The sequence below is a fragment of the Pipra filicauda genome, unplaced genomic scaffold (assembly GCF_003945595.2).
Source record: "Pipra filicauda isolate LSUMZ 115617 unplaced genomic scaffold, ASM394559v2 scaffold295_size919547_pilon, whole genome shotgun sequence".
Classification (NCBI taxonomy): domain Eukaryota; kingdom Metazoa; phylum Chordata; class Aves; order Passeriformes; family Pipridae; genus Pipra; species Pipra filicauda.
In genome coordinates this window covers 842,498-866,134 of record NW_024104415.1, presented here as the reverse complement: position 1 = coordinate 866,134, position 23,637 = coordinate 842,498, and the positions used below count along the sequence as shown (strand labels likewise).

Genomic DNA, 23,637 nt, shown 5'->3' with positions numbered 1-23,637 from the left:
GATTTGTCCTTTAGTGATTCACATCACCACCTTTTAATGCTCTCCATGAATATTCCATAAATCTGGAGACATTATAAAAACTACAGAAGGGTGAGCCAACCTGGGCTGTCAGTGGTTGCAGATGAAATAGTTCACAAATTTGGCTTATTTTTCCCAAATGGCACAACAGCTAAGTTATTATTGAAATAGCCAGGTTGGACAGGGCTTGGAGCAACCTGGGCTAGTGGAACGTGTCCCTGCCCATGGCAGGGGGTGGGACAGGATGAGCTTTAAGGTCCCTCCAACCCAAACCAGTCTGGGATTCTACAAACTGGTTGCTATAGAGTGTGTAGCACAGTTGGCCTCATGAGGTCCAACCTAAACTTCCCCTGGCACAACTTCGTCTCTGCTGCATCAACACTGGTGCCCTGGGGAGGATGCAAAGTCTGGTGCCACACCTGGAGAAGGCAGCCATGGACAAGGAACTCTGATTTTTTTTCCCAAATATCAGTTTATATAGAATTTCAGAAGCAAAATATGTAGAGGAAGAGGCACCCTATAAAAATACCAATATTAAAGATATGTTCTGCCAGAAGGAATGTGCAGTGGGAACCTATACGAAGAATCCCCTGATTCCATCCTTAGGAACACAGTGGTATCACCCCAAATTTGACAATAAATGGCAGATTTTGGTGAGTAAAGAGCTCCAGGGCCTCAGCAGGATAAGCCAGGGATCCGTGTCCTAGCTGACCCCACGAGAGCTAAAGGGAACCACTAGTGCTTCTCACAATCAATTAACAACAGGATCCTGCCCCAGCTGCAGGAAATACTTCGATCCTGCCCCATCCCCATGAAATTTTCATGGCTGTTCCATTGGGACCACTGGAATATTTTAAGAAATCTCCACATGAACAAGGGTTGCAGCGTCTCCTTCCCACACCAGCCTCAGGCTGTTGCCATGGGAACAGACGTATTTCCCCCAAATACTCCTATTTCTTCTACTTTTTCTGCTCTAATCATCTAAATTGCGAGTGATTCACACAGAAAAGTAGCCTTTTTCTTGGAAAATATAATATATTTTGCCTTTTTATCCCTCACACCAGTATAAACCCACAGAAGTAATAGTGGTACTCCAAATTTCAATGTTTTAAACTGGGTGTTAGGAGGCATTTTAAAATTATTTGCAAATTTATTTATAAAATTTGAATTATTTTATAATTCAGGATATCTTTGTCTTATTTTATATTTAAAACAAAAACAGAAGGGAAAAAAGCAGAAGAGAAAACACATTTTACTTAACGTTGAAAATCACATTAATCTCATACGCACTTTCCAATGGCATTGGGCAGAATTGTGAGCTGGTTGTCATCTACTTTCAGAGTTGTCAGCCTCTTCAACAGCCCTAGAGAGCAGGTGGGAAAAAAGTAGTAGAAAAATATTTGACATTAATATTTTCTATAATCTCCCATGTGCTAAAACCCTAACGATTTCTAACACTGAATAACTCAGGTCTGGATTTTAGAGAATATCTGTGTATAGGACATGTTCTTTTAATCAAAATAAAGTCCTGATTAAATGTTAAGCTGAATTGCAAGAGAAATATTAAGTGTATTTCTGTGGCCTTGAAAAATAATGTAAAAATAGATAATAATATAAATATTAATAAAACAATAATATCTTTATAAAAATATAAGCAATAAAAATAATACTATCTTACCTATGCAGGAAGAGTAGATTTCTAATTATCTATTAATGTCTTAATAGATAATTTTCTTTATTAATGATTTTTTCTTTATTAATTAATCAAATGCCAGTCCTGTTTAACAGTTCAAAGGGAAGTTGAAAAGAAAATATGAGGGATCAACACTGAAATGAGAGATCCAGATGTGCCTACAAGCACTTGGCTTCCAGAATTTCTATATATCCTAAAAAAATCTGAAGTTCTATGCATGAAACATAGTCAAAAAAAGATAATTAATAGTTTGAACTATTTCCTTTTTACTGCTGTAACTCAGAGCAGCAATTTCCCCCCATCACTCTCATACTTTGAAATTTAGATCACTTGTAGCCTTCTTCACTTATTTTCCTTAAAATAGCAAACTAGAAAAATCAATACTTTCTAGTCAGGGATTTTTGTTCCTGACTTTACCAAATGGTCTTTAGGGATTGTCCACACACAGATGTTTGTGCCTCCTTTAGGATTTAATGTCAGTTCTTGGGCCACGATTATAAAGTCTTATAATTACCAAAAAAATACATATAAATTAAATTTTCAGGTGGAAAAGTTTACAAGAATCCCTGAGCTTTTCTCACCAATGGAATCTGGCAGCTGCTGCAGCATGTTGGATGACAACAGGAGATCCTCAAGCCCTTCACATCCCGAGATGTCCAAATCCACAGTTTCTATCCTGTTTTTGGACACATCCAGGTACACGAGCTGTTTTAACTTCCCTATAGACTTAATAGCACGTGAGAAAGAGTTACTTGGACAGACACACACCAGTTGCTAAGTTAATTAGAGGCAAACAAGAGTGATACAGGTTCTGTTCAATTATCTCAGCACCTTTACAAGGCAGGACCAAGGTGGTCTCAGCCTCCTCTTCAGGAGCTGCACCAAACACCCCAAACCAATTAGTGTGCTCCAGATTCATTAAATCTGATGCATATTTGAGTTCCTGACCATACAGTTGTATTATTTCTCCATCTGGACACAGATCCAAGGGATATTCACTCAAAATTTTCATCTGATGGAAGCTCCACCAAGGAAGTGAAGCTTGTCCATGTCGAACATCTAGACATTATCACTTAACTTTTATTGCTAATTAATGTGCTCCAGATTCACGAAATCTGCTGAAAAACTGAGTTCCTGGTGATATAGTTGTGTTATTTCTCCATTTGGACATGGATTGAAGGGATATTCACTCAAAATTCCCATCTCATTTGCAGCCCCACCAAAGAGATGAAGATTTTCTGTGTTGAATATTTAGACATTATCATGTAACTTTTATTTCTGGATTATAATTAATGACTGTGCAGAAGGACTGTGCCCTCATGCAAAAAAATGCTCATTTACTGCCAGGTAAATAGGTCACTACATAACACGATAATTCAATTACAAAGAATAAATGTCCATACCCCAGGAAGCACTTGCAAAGAATTATTGTCCATCCACAGTTCCTTTAGATTCTGAATTTGTTCGAGAACCTCAGGCTGAGAAAAAAATATATAATTACGGACAGTTACCTATAGCAGTGGTTTTCCAGTTAAATATAAATCAATTTTTGGTGTAAAAAAAAAAGATTCCCTCTTCACTTTCCTTTGTTTTTTATAACCCACATCAGCCTTTCAGATATTTAATGACAGGAACAGCTCACTCATTTAATTTAACCACCGGTGCTCTTTTGCAAAACTCGTAAAATACAAGAATGCTTTGGAAAAGAACTGAATCCAAAGGAGAACTTGCTAGGAGAGTTGATGTCTGCAGTTGTCACACTCAGGAGTCACAATCATGGTGTGCCTTAAAATCGCAATATTAAATTTAATCTTTTTTACTCTTTTCAAAACTACAAGATCTTAATGAGAGAAGCTGAAATAGGCAATTCCCCAGATCATTTCTGACTCCTTAGAGCTGGGAAAACCAGGAATTATCAGGTGCCAAATACTCCCAGCTTTCAGCCTAAGCAGCGTTTTCCTTTCTGATGAAACACTTTCCACAGCAAACCAGGACTTCCAACTTGCTTTCCTTTATCAAGGTGTAGAGATATTTTTAAGACCAGAAACTGGTACTAAATATTCCATTTGGTCCTGACTAAACCAGGTTCAAGCATTTTAAAGGCCTGTGGTACAACTGCCCTGGAATTATCCCAACACAACCAGAACAAATACCTCTGCCCAGCACCACTAGACCTTAAGAGAGATCTCCAATTATCCCATGTGGTCTGAGTGTTTTGCAATGTTGTCACTCCCAAGAGAAATGTGATTTTTCACTTTTCCAGGCAGGAGAAGTGCCTGATGCCTCATCAGGTAACAATAAACCTGCTCAGCAGCGGAGCTCAATCGCTCAGTTTTCCACATTGCCACACGATGTGTTTCCATTAAAAAACTATTAGTTAACAATTTAAAGATTATTTATTTTGCCTCTGCTAATTCTATTGAAATTCTGTTGTCCTTCTATGATTAAATCCATTTCTCATTTCCAGGCTAAATTGATTAATGGTTATTTTATACTATTTGTTCCTGTGCTGATTAATGTTTCTTTATTCCTCCAGAGTGTTCACTGACTTAGGTCATTATGGATAATCATAATTTTCCCTCTCAACTTTAATTTGCTTTTAAACTCCTCTCATTAACAGACACCTTTCTCAGAGGGAACAGCCTATTCCTGTGCTGGACATAGCACAGTTTGAGGTGAAATTCCTTGAGCGTGGATTATAATTTACCATTATTATGGAATTTATGGTGTACCCTGGATTATGGCACTTTATGGTTCACCAGGACCCAGATGAGATGTTTTGATATTAAAAACTTATTTGTCTCTGTTAGAAATGCTTCAGTTGATGTCTTTTTGAAGAACATTTTCATTTTCCACATAGATTGCCGCAATTGGAATAGAGTAGAGAAGAGTGTGAATAGGAATGAATTGGAAGGGTCTTAATAAAATCAGCTGGAATGACCATCCACTCCTGACCAATTCAGTCTGACCAAAACTTTAATAATAGAATTCCCCAAATGCCCCTTAATCCCTGCCAGGCTTGGGACATCAACCCCCTCTCTCCAGGAATCCTGTTTCAGGCTCTGACCACCCTCTTGGTACAGAAATGCTTCCCAGGATCAAGTCTGAATTAAAGACTGAGATTAATCTTCAATTAAAAATATATTACATTTTATCCTCTTACATTTTCCTTTTCTCCCTACCTTTTCCTGTTTCCTTTCCAGCTGTCATTGCTGCTCATCATCTGCCTGGTGCCAGTTTTTGACCCTTCAAATGTCAAAAAAAGGGTCTAAAACCCCCTCAGACGTCAAACCTATGTCCCATTCCTTGGGATTTACAGCTCCCAGAGCCCCAGGACATGAGCTGCCTCTTCCCTCCCTTGATTACATGAAGTCACCTGGATACAGCTGCTCTTTAGGAAGTGACAGTTTCTATTCCAGGAACCCCATGATTTGTGTCATCTTGTTTCCAGCAAAATGAATGAACAGAATTACTTCAGTTTTGAAGTTAACCCTGTGCCTGCGGCTCCAGTTTGGCTGCACAGGTTCTTCCAGGGCAAAACAGTCCCAGGATGTCAAAGAAATTAACCTCTCCCACACCACCACAGTTCCAGGGAACATTTTTCTCTCAAAAAAAGGAAGTTTCTATTGAAATCCAAATCAGATTTTCAGAATCCATGAAAACAGGGCCTTTTTATCCTTTTGTTCACAGGTTTGATTTAAATTAGTACCACTTTTCCTATGGCATTCCTGCGAGGGTGAGATCACAGAACTACAGAGTGGTTTGGGCAGAGAGGGACCTTAATGATCATCCTGTTCCACCCCCTGACATGGGCAGGGACACCTTCCACTATCCCAGGTTGCTCCAAGCCCTGTCCAATCTGGCCATGGACATTTCCAGGGATGGGGCAGACACAGCTTCTCTAAAAATTGCTAATAGCAATTTCTAATAATTAGTAACAGCTATTTCTAATGTTTGATGTAAGATATCAATTATATAAGATATAATGATAGCTATTAAGAAATTAATACATAATTGATGCAAAAAATTGTTGAGATCCTCAATTCATGACTAGTGAAGTATCCCAGGAGTAACAATCTGCTCAGAGGGAGAATCCTCTGTGACCTTGACCTGAACTGCAGAAGCCTGATGGAGATGAAGCATATTCTGACATCAACATTCACCTCAGGAACCTTCTATTCTACAAGGACACGTGTCCCTCGCCTGTGGCCACAATCCAGCAAAGCCTTTCCACTAAAAGTTCAATGCCCCACCAACAGAGCATCCAAACCTCGCAGGTTTTCTGTTCAAAAATGCTGTGTTTCTTACCAGTTCAGAGAATTCATTATTGCCCAGATCAAGTCTCTCCAGCTGAGTCAGTTTGTGCATTGACCTGTAAGAGATTAGGAAATATCTAAAATGAGATTTTAACTTGCAAAATGTCAGTCAAATTTTGCTTGGATGAAGATAAAGCTGCAATGATACTGTTCTGGTAAAAAGAATTACACCAGTTTGATGCTGATGATGTAAATTTGAACAATATATTCCATCCTTGAACTAAAAAGCAACAGTTGTTTCAGTGTAAAAATACACAGAATCTTGGTAGAATTTTGTATAGTTTCTCAAGGAAAATGACCCTTGTTAAGTTTATAAGTAATTGAAATGAAATACAATATAAAAAGTGGCTTTTTGATTCAGATTTATACATTTGTGATCAACTTTTTTATAATTAGAGAGTGTTTTGGCTCTTCATGGCCTGAGCTAGGCCCTCCACTGCTCTGAGGTTCAAATTTAATGGAGTTCAAAGTAAATATATCAATCACTGCCTTTGTTTCCATGAACAAAACTGGGACAGGGTTTTACCACTAGAGCAGAATTTCTCTTTTAAGCCCTGGTGGACCAAAGTGGTCTAAATATCACACTAGGTTTGGTAAAAAAAGAGGATAAAAATAATTAAGTAATTTAGCATTAACTGCAAGAGGTAGTTCAGGGGCCTTCTAAGGTAATCAAATCATAATCAAAAAATTAGCATAGTCTTAACTGCTGCGCTCTAAAATATCAACCATTTCATCTCTGCAATTTGCACCAGAGGTAAAAATGATGATCAAAAATGCTGGGACTGGAAACCAGAGCCCAGTTTTAGCATCTAAATGATGGCAAAATGAGGCTGTGCTGTGGCTGCACAGGAGCTCTGCTGCATATTTATGGCAAGGCAACTTCATTTTTAGTATGTTACAACAGGGAAATAAACTCCACCGAACTAGAAAGGCCAGTCTGCAGGAGGAGAGGGAAGTGAGTCTTCGAAACACAACAAATACGGAATTTTTGCTGATCATTGGGTGGTTTGGAAACATCCAGAAACAGGTCCAGTTTTATTTCAGCACCATTTCATCTTCCTGCCCCAACAGCCACCCTGACACACATTAATTCCTGATAAATTTGCTGCTTAATGCTGATACTTGCCCTGTTCCACACTCAGTTCACTGATGGGTTAATTTTTCTTTTTCTTCTCCCGCTCTTTTCCAATGTATTTCCCAACTTATTTGATCAATGCATAAACTAACATTGGTGTGGAGGCAGATTAATTTCCATTCATTGGGGTTCCATCAAAAGATGAAGCACTGCCAAGGTCCCCAGTGGAATATTAGCTGAGATTTTCCATCAGCTGCTGCTATTTTTAGCTCTTCCATGTAATTACTTTTATTTTTCTTAGGGAAAGCTTCATTGTCTTTTTTATGTGGGGTCATTTTATAAAGGTGGATAAGGAAAGGAGCAATTATGAGTAATGCTCAGTTAAATATTCATGATTTAAATGATGTAATGGAATGGAATTAATGTGCTGATAAAATTGACCAAAGATTTCCCATAAATCTTTACTGGTATCACATTTGGAGCTATTTTTCCATTCATAAGTAGCTCCACTCAGGACTTACACAGAGAAGATCTGATTTCTGGCTCTTAGGATGGAAGTCTCATTAGGTTCAGAATAAGGTGAATATTTAAATTATTTTTAAACACAATAATGGAACGTGCTAAAAAACTACAAAAGCATGAAAAACCAGCATAGAAACTAAGAACACTTAGTGAAAAATTAACATTGCTCACAACAGTTCTAAACCATAAATTATAACTCCCATGATACAATTCAGGGGTATTATTCCTGGTAATCACCTAAATTGCCTAATTTAACTTTCTTGCATGTTTGGTTTTGCTGCCTTATTTAGAAAATACTTATTTACACATTTTAAACACATTAAATATCCAGGAAAATGCCTCGGTTTAGACTTTCTGGCAAAACAAAGGACTTATTTTAATGGAATCATGGGATTCTCCTCAAAATCCTGTTTACTCCTGACAGACAGGAGATGGTGATTGCATGAAACCTTCAACCACAAACTTCTGATCACATCCAAGTTATTCCCACGTGTGAAGAAAAGTATTCATAAATAACCAAAGGACTTCCAATAGGTAAAACTTCACAAGTCAGAGACATGATTTGATTTCCACAAAAAAAATGTCATTTATACAATGGAATAGGCAACATCAAACAGGAGCTTCTGCTACAGAGCTGGGACTGAGGAGGTTCTAAGGGTCACACACATTATTTCTTTGGGCAGCAACTCACAGAATTCCTTTTCCATTAGAATTTGTGACATTATTTTCTGAAGAAATAAAAAGTAAATGAGGCAAATCCATTGCCAGTGCTGGATTAGCTGCTGTGCTCATCTCAAATAATATTTTCTCACATTTTTGTTGTCCACAAAAACCTTTATTCCCAAATTGTTGGAACAGAGGAGCCTCATAGTTTTAGTATTTTAAACTTTGCAATGTAACTTTAAATTCATCAATTAGTTGGTTTGGAAGTACTTTGTAAAATTAATATTTAATAATTTACCTGTTGCAGAGGAGTTAAATCTTAACCAGGGCTAAAGCATCACATGATCCAAGCACAAAGAGCTGTTTATACATCATGCAACAGCTTAAAAAAAACCCCTCAGTTTTCAGTGAATCTCAAGATAATTTATATAACTTATAGAATATAAAGCAAGTATGATATAAAGTTAAGGACCAGGGGTATAAATTAATCTGTCATGAAGCACTGAATCTATTATCCAGCCTTCAAAATAACAGAGTGAATTTAAAAGCTGATTTTGAGGATACAAGAACTTACACAACTGAAATACCCAAGAGAGAAAATATCTAAAGTAATAAAATCATGAAAGGCTGGAAAAGACCTGTAAGATCATCAAGTCCAACCCTCAAGCTGCCCCACCACCATGTTCATCACTAACCGTGTCCTCAAGGGCCACATCCACCCATGTTTTGAACCCTTCCAGGGATGGGGACTCCACCAGGTTATTAAATCAATACAAAATGACTTGGGTCATTTTACAGGACTTGGTATCTGTGTCCCCACCATCCTGAAGACTGAGAAAAAGTAGCCCAAGGTTTCCATACTAAAAGCTGACCAAAAATAATCAATGTTTCATCAGGATATACAATATATGATTCATATTTCTAAGGAATTCCGCACATGCTTTATGCTTTTATGGGCTCCTTTCACATGAAATGAACAAACATAAAGAGAGACCGAAAATGCAGTTTTAGCCCTTTTTTCCCACTTTCTTTGCCAGAGACCAGGATGAAGATCTAACTTAAGGTGCTGAATAATTAACAGGGATGAGCCAAGCTGAAATGGTGTTAAGCAAGATCTGATGATTAAAAGTTGACAGAAACAGCCAAGCCAAAAAACAAGAGTTAAAGAATTCTCCTCTCAACACAGGTTCCTTATTTCACAGTCCTTTTGATTCTTCTTTCTGCTGAAACACGGCCTGAAGGCAGCGTGAACACACATCAAACCCAGGCTTATTTCTAAAGGAAAAGCCAGACAGATAAATAGGGATGTGTTAGAAAAGGTAAGGAGGAACCTGAGATGAAAAATGTCCTGACTCAGTAACTATCTGCATCTTAATTGAGGAAGTGGGATGGGAGTGGTCGGAGAGAGCAAAGAGCACCTCGGAATGACAGAGCAGAAATATCTGTGTGTAGTTCTAGGCAGAAGATGGTTGATTTCTTCTTCTCCAGGAGTAGTTCAGATTACAAGATGGGGAAGATCTCCACGGACAGGCTCTCCAGGAGAATTGCTCTACCACACCATCAACAAGGATTCCATGACTCCTATCGGACACGTAGCTTGAGAAGGGAAAAACCAAACTGCAGGGCCACAGTGTGATCTTTTGATCGGAGACCTGTTCCAGGCAGGCAGGGGGATGATGTTGAATTAGGAAATATCACAGATATGGGCAAGATTTGTTTCACAACTCAACGCCAGGAAGGAATGTCAAAATGGAGCTTGTGAGCTTTAATGGGACTGAAATGGGACAAACATGGAAAAGGTCTAAAATACGGCTACAAAGCATAAATACTGAAAATAACTAGTGAATATAATCTACACATGTATTTCAATAGGAAAAGCAAAGATTACTGGTTCATAAAAGAACTCACTGAGTAGGAAAATGCAATTGTGATGAAGAACTAATGATCACTGGCATTTATTCAGGCGCACGTAACACTCAGTTTTTCAGAAGCAATCATCCAGCAGGGTTTGGATGTGGAAGAATAAAGGCAGTTGAGAGTCATCAAGTTTTGCATGATTGTTTTTCTTTCCTGATGACATCAATAAAAGCCTTCCAGTACAGGGAATTTTTCATGGCTCAAGGGAAAGGGCAGACCAAGGTGACCTGTTGTACCCCACGGAACCGATCACTGGTTTAGGGCTCTCCGCTTGCTGACTTTACAGACCTTCTGAGGGGTACACTGCAAGAACTTTACAGCATCACAGAGTCACAGAATCTGCTGAGTTGGAAGGGACCTACAAGGATCATCCAGTCCAACCCTCAGCCCTGCACAGGACCAAGAGTCACCCCAGGTGCCCCAGAGGATCATCCAAACGCTCCTTGAGCTCTGGCAGCCTTGGTGCTGTGACCACTGCCCTGGGGAGCCTGTTCAGTGCCCAACCACCCTCTGTGGGAAGAACCTTTTTCTGAGATCCAACCTAAACCTGCCCTGATACAACTTCAGGCCATTCCCTGGGGTCCTATCCCTGATCCCCATAGAGCAGAGATCAGTGCCTGCCCCTCACAAGCAAGTTGTGACTGCAATGAAGTCTCCCCTCAGTCTCTCACCACAGAGGGACACAGGGAACACAGATACCAGCTAGGACAAAGAGAAGGTCTCTGATGGCCATGTAGGTAAAACCCACCCTGTTCCAAATGGCTCCCCTCAGCCACCTTCTCTCTATTGACTCCTCCTGCAGCTGGAATTGTGTGAAGGTGCTTTTACTCTGTAGATTTGGGTTTACTCAAATACAATGGAAATTATACTCTTAACTTAAGGTGTTTTGAGTATAACAAGCCATTTTCTTGCACACCATAAACCAAACATTCCCGAGAAAGCAGAGCATGGAGTCTAAGCAAAAGCAAATCCAATCTCATTAGTAACAGGCAGAAGGAACTCTTTGTGTTTTTAGCTCCCGGTCATTCTGGGAGGAGCTCAAGGTTCTGTGATAATTAAGAACAAAATGAGTGGAAGGTGGGCTATGATGATTCTCCATGGTTATAAATGTTCTCCCCTCCCACTCCTTTGTGCCGTTAACTGAAATTTAGTGCCACTGATCAGATCTAAACTCTTCTGAAAAAGAAATCATAGAATCCCAGAATCTCAGACCGGTTTGGGTTGGAAGGGACCTCAAAGTTCATCTTGTTCCACCCCCTGCCATGGGCAGGCACACCTTCCACCAGACCAGGTTGCTCTGAGCAAGATGAGCTTTAAGGTCCCTTCCAACCCAAACCAATCTGCGATTCCATGAAGAATAATCAAGGCAATTTTTCAGACAACCTTATATAAGTTGGAAAAGCATTTTTACAATAGGAAAGCAATATAACACATCTTTCAGCCTCTTCTCTGAGCAGCAAATATATTTATTTTAAAAAGCCTAAAGGGACAATTCATAGTAGTAGTCACTTATTAAAATATTGCCAATATTTTAATAACGTCGTGCCAAGGTAGTAAAGCCTCCTGGAGTAGGAGTTATTAAACTCAGCCAGAGCTGCTATTTGAGGAAAACAGGTCACCAGGAACGATGCACACATTTGTAAAGTCAAAGTGTGCCAAACAGTTTCCATCCTGATCACAAACTTGGGAGAAAGTGGAACAGCAGTTCAAAAAATAGCAGGAGAAAGCGAAGCTTTCCCCCGGATTTAGATTCCCTGGACATGTTCTGAGCCGAGATAAATTCCCTGTTCCACTGACTTCAACACACTTCAGACAACTTGTGATTTTTGCAAATTTACTTCCTAAAATGGGATTTGGGGAGTGAGAAGGATGTGAGGAATAGAAATGTTATGGCACTGACGTTTGTAAGTCACAACAAAGCTTTTTACCACGCGATTATCAGGTTAATGGAAATAATAATCACTTTTATCCAGCAAATTTCCCATCTGGAGGAAGGTAATGCATTGGGATATGTTTGATCTCTGAATATCTTTCTGGAATTTCTGTATTATTCTGTTTATTTTGTCAGTTTGGAATAAAGTCTAAGCTACAGAAGGGCATAAGAATTGTAATTCTACAGGTTTAAATACCTCCAATTCGCAAATTTAACCTCTGCAAAACGCCCACTATTATTTGAGATTTATTCTGCCAAGGACGAATCTGGTCTAATTCACTTTATATTGTTTTAAAACCAAATCACCATGTCCTTTTTATACAGGTTTTATGCTGCTGCTTGGAAACCTTCATCTGTTGAGTCTCATACACAGTCTCACCACTTTTAAAAAGTAATCAACATAAATAAGAGTTACAAATAATGTCAGTAAATCTAGATTTATGATCATTACATCAAGAACAGGAAACTTCCCCCACTTTGCCTTGTTCCCATCTTATTTCTTTGCTAAATAACCTGTATCCTCCCCACCAGCATTTACTTTCTACATTTATATTTGTAAATTTGGGGGGAATAAAATAAATCATAGAATCATAGAATCATAGAATCGATTGGGTTGGAAAAGACCTCCGAGATCATCGAGTCCAACCCTTGGTCCAAATGGAAAGAAGTGGGAAGACACGGAAAAAAAGAAATGGAAGAATGTCAGAGAAAAATGTCATTTTTTTCACATTATAGTTACAGAAAAAAATAAAAGTACACTTGGAATTCAAATGATAGAAGAAGTCCCACTTCATGACATTTAATAAGAGTAAATTCTTCTGGGTGAAAAATGTGTTTTCCCCCCAAGCTTTTTTTGCAGTATATAATTGTGAAGCCAAAACAGATACTTTAATTATATCTGCAAAAAAATATTGCATTCACACCTTAATTCATTATCCAGAAGGAAAAACTTAATGAAGGGCATCCTTCTTGTGTCCATCTCTCTTTCAAATAATTTTAATGGCAAACTTTAAATGAAACTGACCTGTGCTTTGGAATTATTAGAAGAAAACTCATCTAATGCCCTTTATCAAGGAAGAGATTTGAGCATTGACAGTAAAATATTCTAGAAAATAGCAACATTTATTTTTCATAGACTTTTTGTGGCACTTGAACGCACAGAAATCCTGTTTTGACATAAATAGTGGCAGCAAAAGCTCAGAGATTCCTCACAATTGGAGGTGTTTGGAGAAAAAGGCAAAGTAGAAAATACTGATGTGATATTTTATTGCCTACAACAGGTAAGATCAGAGAATGATTGTCCAAGGAGAGTCTGCATTTTTACTCCTCACAAGCCAAATTAATTCTGAGCAACAGCTGAAGACCAAGAGAAATCCTGGTTTTCCCTAACATCAGGTGCCAGGGACTCACACCTTTGGTAATGTCTCCATTGGACATCATTTCCTAACATGCAGAAAAACAGAGTTGTAATTCCTACTGTCCAGAAAACCAGAGAGGAGCTGAGAAGCCACAGCTCCAGTTGGGCACCATTGAGTCACCCAGCAAATACAGGTATTTTCTCACAATTACAGTCCCTCCAGGCTCTAAGACACTGGTGACTCACCAGCAACAAATGAGGTTCCTACAATTTTTCAATTTTCCAAATGTCTACTGAAAGAAATCCCCCAGAACCCTGTAAAGGTGTTTTCCTCTGCCCAAACAGCTCTAAGAGACAAGATCCAAGTGCTATAATGTCCTCAAAGATCTTTGAAACACTCTAGACCTGAAACAATCAACAGCACAGGGAGTTTCTGAGTTTTTCCTGAGATATGAAACACTCTTGATTGCTCTCAGGAGTTCAACAACGTCCAAAAACATTCAGTTTGGGAGTGGCGGGTCTGCTGACATCTCTTGATGTGAAGAGCAGTGAATGTTTATGACAGAGTCTGTTCTTAGAAAATACAAAATTCAAGCAAGTTAACAAGCTTCCTTAGGCCTGGAACCAGGCCAGGCTTAAACACAACTGTTGGATAGATTAAAAGCTTCTGTTGGAAATGTTCTTAGAACTTTCTTTTTCCAACTAAGACGTAAATTTAGCTACAAGATTTTGTTGAATAATTGGGGATTTAGTTCAATTACTGTAATAATTGACAAAACCACAGACCCTCCTCATGCCAGCAGGGACAACAAAGTTCATTAGCAGGGAACAGCTCTGAGCTTTGCTTATGGAATGCTCAGGAATGTTTGTCCACAAAAATTGGGAAAACTGGTAATTTCAGTCTGGGGTTGGGTTAATTCTGGACTAGGTTGAGTTTTATGAGCAGAAAGCCAGAGTGCACTTCTCCAAGGACAGGCTCTGCTACCAGCAGAGTGAGAGTCATCAAGCACATAACTTGGCCAGAATCTCCCAAAAGCTCTGAAGAGTTCAAGAGAAAAAAAATAAAATCTAATTTTGTTGCATAAATTAAAGCTTTACTAAAATACTACAAATTAATTGCAATATTAGCCAGACAGTTCCGAGTATTTCTAACTGCTCAGAAGATCCTGGAAACCGGCGTCAAGGATAATCTTTGATCAAACCACATAGAGGGGAAATAAATTACTGATTTTATAGAAGAGTATTGGGAAGATCTACAGGCTGAACATACAGATATTTTCAGTAGGTTAAAACTGCACATGCAGAAGTATTTTATGCAGAGAAAGTGGTGCTGGCAGAAAATGGGAACATCCAGAAGTGCATTGGAGTTCCAAACTGAGGCATTAAACTCCTTTCTAACAAGCCCCAAATCCATGGATATTTTTCCATTGGTGAGGATCCCTCTTCCAGAAAACAATTACATAATTCTAGTCTGGATAGAAAAGCAAAGTCCCCGTTTTATGCAGTGAAGCATGGGAGGGGTAGAGATTTATTGTTCAGTTCTTTACCATTTCCTTTTCAAAACCATTGAAATGTTGGTCAAATTCCAGCAACAAATTATAGAAACTTCCTTTTTTTTTTGTAAACAGCACCAAGAAACACCAGCAAATTGATACTTCCTCCATATTCTGCCAATGCAGGCTTTTTAATTGTTCTGAAAAGCACCAAAACCATTTAAATTCTGTTCAAACCAGCATTCTATCAGGTTACACAGAGAGTGTTTTCAACATATCAGACTAATTACTGGAAAACAAACTGTCATATCATCACTGACCAGGGTTCTCTCATTTGTTACTTTTCAATTTTATTTATTTATCTTAAAATGTCACATTGTAGATTTTGGCCATTGATTTACACTCAGTTAATGTACCAGGATCCATCTTCCACCATGTCACAGAATCACAGATCTTTGCTTTTTGCTAAAACCCTTCACTAAAATTTCTTTAAATCATGCAAAAAAAAATTACACTCTTAACAGAAACTACACCATTGCATTGCTGCAAATACAAATATTTTTCACTTTTGGCAATTCCAGGTGAATAAATGTAAATATTCCATCACTTACTTTGGTAGAGTTTTCAAGTGGTTTTCTCTTAACTCCAAAATTCGCAATTTGACAAGTCTAGAAATAGGATAAAAAATAATGAGTTCATTCAGTGAATTAGTTCAGGCATCCATAAGAATGATTTAAAATTACTTATTTCAATAAAGGAAGAGTCTGTTTCATGCACTACAGTCCAATGTCCAGTTCTTCTGGGGTACAAAATGTGTTCAGAACCAAATAATTTCACGTAAGGACAGACACACTCAGGCAGGACATGTCTGTCCTCAGTGGAACTCTTCTGAAAAGCTTTGACAGAATTCACCTCATAGCACAATGGAGTTTGGAAGGGCTGTTGCGTGTAAGTTCTAATTCATACCAACACTCAGCACATGTCCTACTTCTGCTAAAAATACTGTAAATTAAAAGGAGACCTGTGAGGGGTTGTAGAATTCGCAGAAGATTTTAAAGGAACTTGTGAACTGAAGAGCAGTTGCTTTTTATCCTTCAGTAAACCTGGAAATGCTTGAGAGAAATGAAATTTTACTCTGTTTACTTTGCTCAAGTCATTAATAAAATAGTTTAGAGTTACTGTGAAAAGCTGGTGTATTCCAGCCAGGCTCAGCTCTGGGTCAGGGCCAGGCCTGTGCTAAAGCAGCACTTGATTTCCCCAGGTCTGAGCAGACCAACATCACTTACAACCTCAGGATTAGTTTCAGAGTGCTGGGTTGGTGTTCCCACTTGAACCATAAAACATACAGGGCGGATAAGTATAAAACTGGTATTAGGTGAATTCTGTAACAATGCCAAATATTTTCTCTGTTCATCTTTTGTCTTCTGAGCTCTGTGGCCAGGTGGACAGTCCAGGGGCAGAAAGGCCAACCATCACCTTCATCATGTGGAATAAACTCCCCATTTCTGCCTCAGTTGGGCAGGGTAGGGATCCACCAGCTCCTCCTGCCCCCTTTTATGGCAAATTGGGTCAACTTTGAATTCCACCACCTCTGCTTTGTCCTTATCTAACATTTTTTGGCTCTGTTTCTGCTGCATTTATTTTTACCCTCATTCTCCAGCCCTTCTGCTCCACTGTCTTTTGAATCTTCTCTTGTTCTGGTTTCACATGTTGCCTTTCAGTCCTTTCTTTCTTCCCTTCTGACTCACAGCCTTTATCTTTCAGCCCATTTTTCAATGGCAGAACCCATATTGCTGTTTTCTGCCCTTGCCACAACTGAGTCACACATTTGATGAAGGACAGTCCCCTCCAAGTTCTATTTCTTCTCACCTTTTCCCTCAACGGCCAAACTGCATCACTTCATCACCACATTATTGCTGACACAACATTCCCTCTACAACAATCATTCATCAAAATTGTGCTGAAAAGCCAAAATCTCTGTTTTTTGTTTAGTTTTTCAAGAGAAGGCAGATTTAAACCAGACCCTTAGAGCCTAAGCCAGGTTCAAATGCACGATCACTGTGCTTTGATGACTCATCCTTACCTTCCAAAGTTAGCTGGAAGAAACTCCAAAAAGGCATCATTTAGATAGAGCTGGGTCAGATTTAGAAGTTGTGTGAAGCCATCTGGCAGCCTAAAAAACAGCAAAACCCTTAATGCTCACCTCAGCGTTGCCATGGAAATAAAACAATGTATATTTAGAAGAAGAAAGGTGACTTTCTCTCTCACCTTCTTTGTCTATCCAAATTTTCCAGAAGAACTTACTCATTACAGACAATTTTGTTCATTCTCATCTTCTCCACATTGGAATAACCACATTAAATAGCCTTTTCCTCCTTCCTAGGTAAGGGTTTAAGCCAAAGGTGTCTTTCTTTCTTTCTTTCCTTTCTTTCTTTTTCTTCCTTTCTTTCTTTCTTTTCTTTTTCTTTCTTTCTCTCTTTCTTTCTTTCTCTCTCTTCCTGTCTCTCTCTCTCTCCCTCTTTTTCTCTCATTCTCTCATTCTTTCGCTTCCTCTCATTCTTTCTCTTCCTCTTTCTCTCAATTTTTTTAAACTGAAGTAGTAAAATTTCATCCTTTTGCCTCCTTCATTCCATTTCATAATTCCTAGCTTTACAACCCAGATTTTTTGTTACTATTACTGCAACTTCTTGGAAGGGAAAAGTGTCACCAAAGCCCCAACCAAGAGGTTTTCAGTGGCCAAACACATGAAATCTCAGCCTCTGTGCTTTGCCAACTCTTTCTCTGCTAAGTGGAAAGACCCCCACATCCATTAACAGAGGACTCGGATCTTCCAATAGAGTCATCCCCTCTGGGTTTGAAACAATTAAAAAGAAAGTTAGATTAATCCTGCAAATGAACTTGACACAATTCCTTTAAATCTGAGCTTATTTTTCTGCACCTACAGAATGCAAATCCAGCTGCTGATACTCACTTGGACACGGGGTTCACACTGGCTTCGATAATCGTTAAACATTTACAACACTTGATATTTTCTGGAAAATCTTGAATTCCTAAAAAAAACATGGAAAGAATTATTATTTACACAAAAACCTGTTTATTTGTTTTGTTCATAAGTGAGTTCATTTGGTATTTTCAGATCAGACTTCCGCTCCAACAGGAGGGATACACACATTGAGTATTACAGTCTAAAAGTACTTAAGCCCTAAATAAACACACCAGAACAGAATCTATGCCTTATACTATGGCTATTATGCTAATGCTTGATTTATATAATCTTCTAGAGTTAAATAGTGACATCATCTGTACTGGTATCTGTGCCTTTCATTTCTTCCCAAACGGCTTCTCTTTGTCTCTTCCGAGAACACAGAGAATCCCGAGAGTCTCGAGGACTCCACTGATAAGAAATTTCCCAACATTTCCAGGAGCGCCAAAGCATCATTTTTAAAACAAAGACACTTGAGTTCAGGCTTGCAAAGGTTTTTAGGTACATAAATGTGTAAATGCATAACTGGGGATGCACATCAGCAAATTAATCTATACAAATCCTGGAATTCTTTACCCACAGCCCCATGTGCTTAAATCCTTCACACAAGAGCCTAGTGAGTTCTAAGCCACTTCGGGAAGTGGAACAGTTCATAAGTGCACTGAAAAGTGGCCTCACACTCCTCTTGCCAATATTTTTTGGGCACAAGTCATGTGATGCCAAACCAAAGTCTGATTTTTAAAAGAAAAATAAACAAGGTAGATCTTTATGGAACCTTCTCCAAAGTGCCAGGCCATAATCCAGACCCAGAGCACGAGGTTCTTAACCATTAGGAATTAAAACTTCATTATTGCTCATATTCACAGTTCCTTAAGATACTTTGGATGTCTCACCATTTTTACTGATATCAAGCTCTCTGAGGTTCACGAGGCTGGCGATGGTGGTGGGGAGGCTGGACAGGTCGTTGTCAGGGATGCTCAGCTTCCGTAAAGCCTGACAGTTGAACAGTTGCTGCAATAAAAAAAAAAAAAAAAGACGATTTACAGAGTTTCAGGGAAAACAAACAGTTTGAGAACATTATTTATACACAGAATGGTCCTGGGCAGGGCCAGGAGTTGGACTCGATGATCTTTGTAGGTCCCTTCCAACTCTGAATCTGTAAAATACCACAAAACTCCACTTGCTCCAGAAGAATTCAATCCTCAAAACATATTTTTTTCGAGAACACATTCTTACAGTCGATAGGAATAACCCAAATTAGCAGTGGCAATGGTAAAGAAGAGCCTTCTGTCCAAAACTGCATAGTCATTGCAATCAATGTTTTGTAAGTATTTATATTAGTACATCATATATAATAATTATACATTATTGATCTGGTTTACATGTTTCATATCAATTGAAAAAATTTTGTGTCTTGTGGTGAAAAATATTTAATTTCATTACATATTTTTCATTACATATTTTAATTATATTTTGACTTCATGCAGATTAAATTAATTATCTTCAAGGTATAAAAATGTTCTGACATTAATACAATGGTTTTTCTATTCCCCCTCAAAATTCAGGACTTGATTCTTACTTTTCATTCAAATTCTTATTTTATAAAAGCAGGTCTCCAGTTTTCACCAGAAAATTCAGTGGGTTCTGGAAAACAACTGCTCTTTGCAAGCATCTCACAAGGGTCCTTCCAGTATCAGTGCAGTTCTCATCAGATTTAGTCTTTCTCATAGACTCATCTGTGAGAATAAAGTCCATAAACTCGCTCACAGCCTATCTGGGAATGCAAAATAATTTGATTTCCTAGATGGAAAACTCAGTCAAGAATCCAGGGAGGAGAAAACTAACATCAAAAGGGCTTGAAAATGGCCACTTGTTGCTTCGCTTCAAGCAAATTTTAGAACAATTTGAAATATTTCTGAGGTAACTTTCTATGATAATCCTTTAGAAAAATTCTGCTTTTCCTTCAAAATGACCAATTCTCAGAAAATGGGAGGGAATCATGTGAATAATGAATACTCAGGATGAGAAGCACAACCCAAGAGGGATAGGAGAACCCATTCCATGCAGGCACTTTTCACCTCATCCACAGGAAATCTCTCTCTGGAGAACAAGGAATTCCCTTCCAAGAGCACCTGCTTTTCCTTTTGTAAGGAAGCACATCATTTGGGATGAGTCTGGAAAGTACCATAAGTAAGAGGCTCTGGAGGTGGCTCTTGTTCTACACAAGAGCAGCTCCAGACCCTGGGGATGTTCAGCAGGAGGAACCTGCAGGATTTTGATACAAATACAAACCAGGCCAAGGTTTGGGCAGAAAATTTCATGAGTTAAACTCCACAAAAGAAATACTGTATGGAAAATGAAATGCCCAGTGCACATTCCCAGCCATTCCCTGGAGAATTCTTATTTCAGAAGCCGAGGAAGGTTTGGAACTCAGAGTTCTGACACTCTGTGAACACATCCAAGGCTTTGGAACTGCTGAAGGAAGAGGTCTAATAAAAAATATTCCCTCTGGAGTGATTTGAATGAGGTACTATTGTATCAGAAAGAATATAAGGGTGGGGAACGTAGGCCCAAAATTGCCCACTGGATGGGCAATTTTTCCCCCCATTGGACGTTCCAAAGGTGTTTTTCTGAGTTTCTGGAGCTTCCTGGCCTTGCCATCCTGATTTGGTTGGAATCATCACTCTGGATATCCATACATGACTTAAATTCCTTTCAGAGTAAAACCCAAGAGGTGCTCATTGAGATTTAATTATAACAATGGACTTTTATCCTGAATATCTCAAGTCAGAAAGGTTTTGGCTGCTCCAAAGGTTCCTGGGGAGAATTTTCATCCCACTCCTGTTTTTCTGGATGTTGATTTCCAGTCACTCCACCTTCATTAAGATCAATATTCTTTTTTATTAGTCATCCATTCATTTGACTCACCCAAATAAGGGACATTTGTGCAGCAGCAGCTCATGATGATGAATTCAAAGGCAAAGAAAATAAAGACTTGGCAAGATTTAGGGGAAAACAGGGTAAGAATTATATAACAATCCTGCAAATCCTTCAAAGAAAAAAGAAATATAAAAATTACAAACTAAACCCTAATTTCTAATGAAGTAACAGAAAAATCATAATTATGATATATCAAATGTAAGGTAAAACCAAAAATAAAAGCAGGCAGAATGAGTTGAATGCATCAGCTTAATGCAAAATAATTTACTGAGTTCTAGAGTATCACGTAGCAGTGAAAGCAAGTAGGGTAGATCGGGACTTAACAGAGTTTTTAGCAGTGCTTCTATAATTTTTATAACTTTTATAATTTTATCATTATATTTTTAAACATGATCAAGTTCAAGATGATAAGGAATTTCAAAAAAATGTTGTAATATCAGAGGCACAAAACATCTGGCAAAGAATGGAAAATTAACAAAAATGTCCTGTGGAAGAAGTTATTTGAAATTCTATTTAGAGAGGGGCTAAAGTTCTGCCTGCGGTAGAATGCAACATGTAATGCAAAGTTAATGGTAAGTAATATAGTGCCATTTTCAGGAAAAAAAATGCCATTTTCTCCCATAGAATATTAATTAAACAGTGGAAAAAAGGTTCAGAGCCATGGGGCAAAAATATCTGAAGCAGCAAATTCGATAAAGGAATTATTTGGGCTGTTTAATTCACAGTAATGATTAATAAAGGCTTAAGACAAAAAATGATCACTAGTAAGAAAACAAATTAACTCTTATTAATCTTCTCTTACACACGGCCAAGACTGTGATAAATGCTGTGTTTACAATAAATTAAAACTAAAAACTATCACCTTCCTAATTTTTGCCTCCTTCCCTTTGGTCGTCAGTTTTCCCATATGGAATCATGGCATTTTTCTATGCCCTGCTCTATTTGTCTTCCATCAGCCACTGCAGCTCAGTCTGAAAACCACTTTGATACTTCCAACCCAAAATACATATAGCAAATTATAAAGATCCAGCCCAAAAATACCCCAAATCCCTACCTAAATTAGACATTTCCAATATTCTTCCGTAGCACAATGAAACCATGACATAAAAGAGAGCTGGATCTCAGGGATCCATCAGCAGCAAATGGTCTCCACCAGGACCCATTTCATGTTTATGGGAACAGAAAAAACTCCTGGTTCTCTGTTTTCTTCTCTAGGAGGGATCAGGCAGCTCATCACAGCCATTTTTTGCCCATGAACTAAAGCTCCTGGAGCTGCCCTGCCTTCCCATCTGTGCAGAACTGGGGATGGAGTCAATGACCTCAAGCAATGACCCATCACATCCCAGTAAAGCAACTCCATGGAATAGGAAAAGCACATTTTCTACATTTGGAAATAGAATTTCTAGGAAGTCTCTGTGCAGCCTAACTGAGAAATGTGCTGTGAGATGATGGAGAGTGGATTACAGGGGACAGCGTTTAATTAAAGACTTGTGAGCATCTTTCATTATTGTGGAGAGAAATTCAATTAAGGGCTGGATTACATCCCTTCATGCTTCATTATGTAGCCAGCACCAGCCATTAATTGGTTTTTCCACCACCTTGCTCTCTTTTGTTTCCAGAACACTTAAGTTACAGTAACTTTTAATTCCTCCTAGTAAATATTAATCAGCAGAAGAACAGATTGAAAGATTCTGTAAGAGGAATTTTACTCAGGAAGGATAACTTAGGTGATCTCATTGCAGTTGTGAAACTCCTACTCAGCACTGGCACTTCCCAACAAAATCACAGAATATTCTGAGTTGGAAGGGTCCCACTGATATCCCAGAAGGATAAAGGGTTCATTCTGACAGAGACCTTCCTTTGAAAAGCAGGGATAAAGAGGATTCAAATGTAGTGGCTCCTGATCAAGCTACCAAATGCCACAGGAATTACTTGTGCAGAACCATTTCTTTTGGACAGTTGTTCATTTCCCAGTTTAAGGCTCCACTGTCCATGTTCCTCTCCTGGGAAGGAGTCATCGGTGCTCCTGCTCCGCCCTATCCAGCATGGAGTGTAAGGATGAGGGTTTGGCTGCTTGGGCTGTTCGAGAAGGCAGGAGAAACTGTACAAAGTTGCCCTTGAACCCCCAGAGCCACCAGCCCCTCTTCCCCTCCCAAGGAAGTTGTAACTGCAATGAGGTCTCCCCTCAGTCTCCTCTTCTCCCGACCAAAGGAGCCATCCCTGTCCAACACACATTTTAGGACTCAAGGTTGTCTTCCAGCAGAACACGGATTACCTTGGGTAGCTCTTCAATCTGGTTGGCATCAAGGTAAAGCTCCTCCAAGGTCCTCTCAAAATTAAAAACCTCCTTTGGCACCTGCTGCAGGCCACAGTGAGAGTAATCCAACACGGACACGATCTCTTCCTCCCCTCGGAAACACCGGCACGGCACCAGGCGGCCGATGATCTTCCTTTTGGTTGTCATCTCCAAGCAGCATACTGAAGAAAAAGGGGAGAAAACAAAGTTACTGAAACCAACAGCATTTTGGGGATTCTTATTTAGATTTATCATCAAGATTGCAGTCCATAAATACAGTTTTTCTGAGGGATCTCTGTAGTCTGCATTCTGCAGCTCTTGTTTTACCTTTCTCCAGAACATGGAGAAGTGTGATTTGCCAGTGGAACCACAAAACACAACCTCAGCCCAGCAGCTTTTCCCTACACCAGGACAGAAGGAAACACTCCAAG

At 38.9% G+C, this 23,637-nt stretch overlaps 1 protein-coding gene across 6 annotated transcripts in view; it reads right to left on the bottom strand.

Moving 5' to 3' along the window:
* Positions 1-23,637, bottom strand: part of LRRC7 (leucine rich repeat containing 7) — a 114,738-nt gene that overhangs the window by 36,124 nt on the left and 54,977 nt on the right. For all 6 annotated transcript variants that reach the window (XR_005564216.1, XM_027719041.2, XM_039383042.1 and 3 more), the window contains exons 2-10: positions 23,186-23,388; positions 18,864-18,981; positions 17,959-18,037; positions 17,071-17,160; positions 15,599-15,655; positions 6,020-6,083; positions 3,115-3,189; positions 2,293-2,437; positions 1,309-1,381 (exon numbers count right to left, since the gene is read on the bottom strand). Coding sequence is in view for 5 of the 6 variants with exons in the window: in XM_027719041.2 (XP_027574842.1) it covers positions 1,309-1,381; positions 2,293-2,437; positions 3,115-3,189; positions 6,020-6,083; positions 15,599-15,655; positions 17,071-17,160; positions 17,959-18,037; positions 18,864-18,981; positions 23,186-23,388 (904 nt within the window). In the remaining variant the exon portion in view is untranslated. The remainder of the gene's footprint in view (positions 1-1,308; positions 1,382-2,292; positions 2,438-3,114; positions 3,190-6,019; positions 6,084-15,598; positions 15,656-17,070; positions 17,161-17,958; positions 18,038-18,863; positions 18,982-23,185; positions 23,389-23,637) is intronic.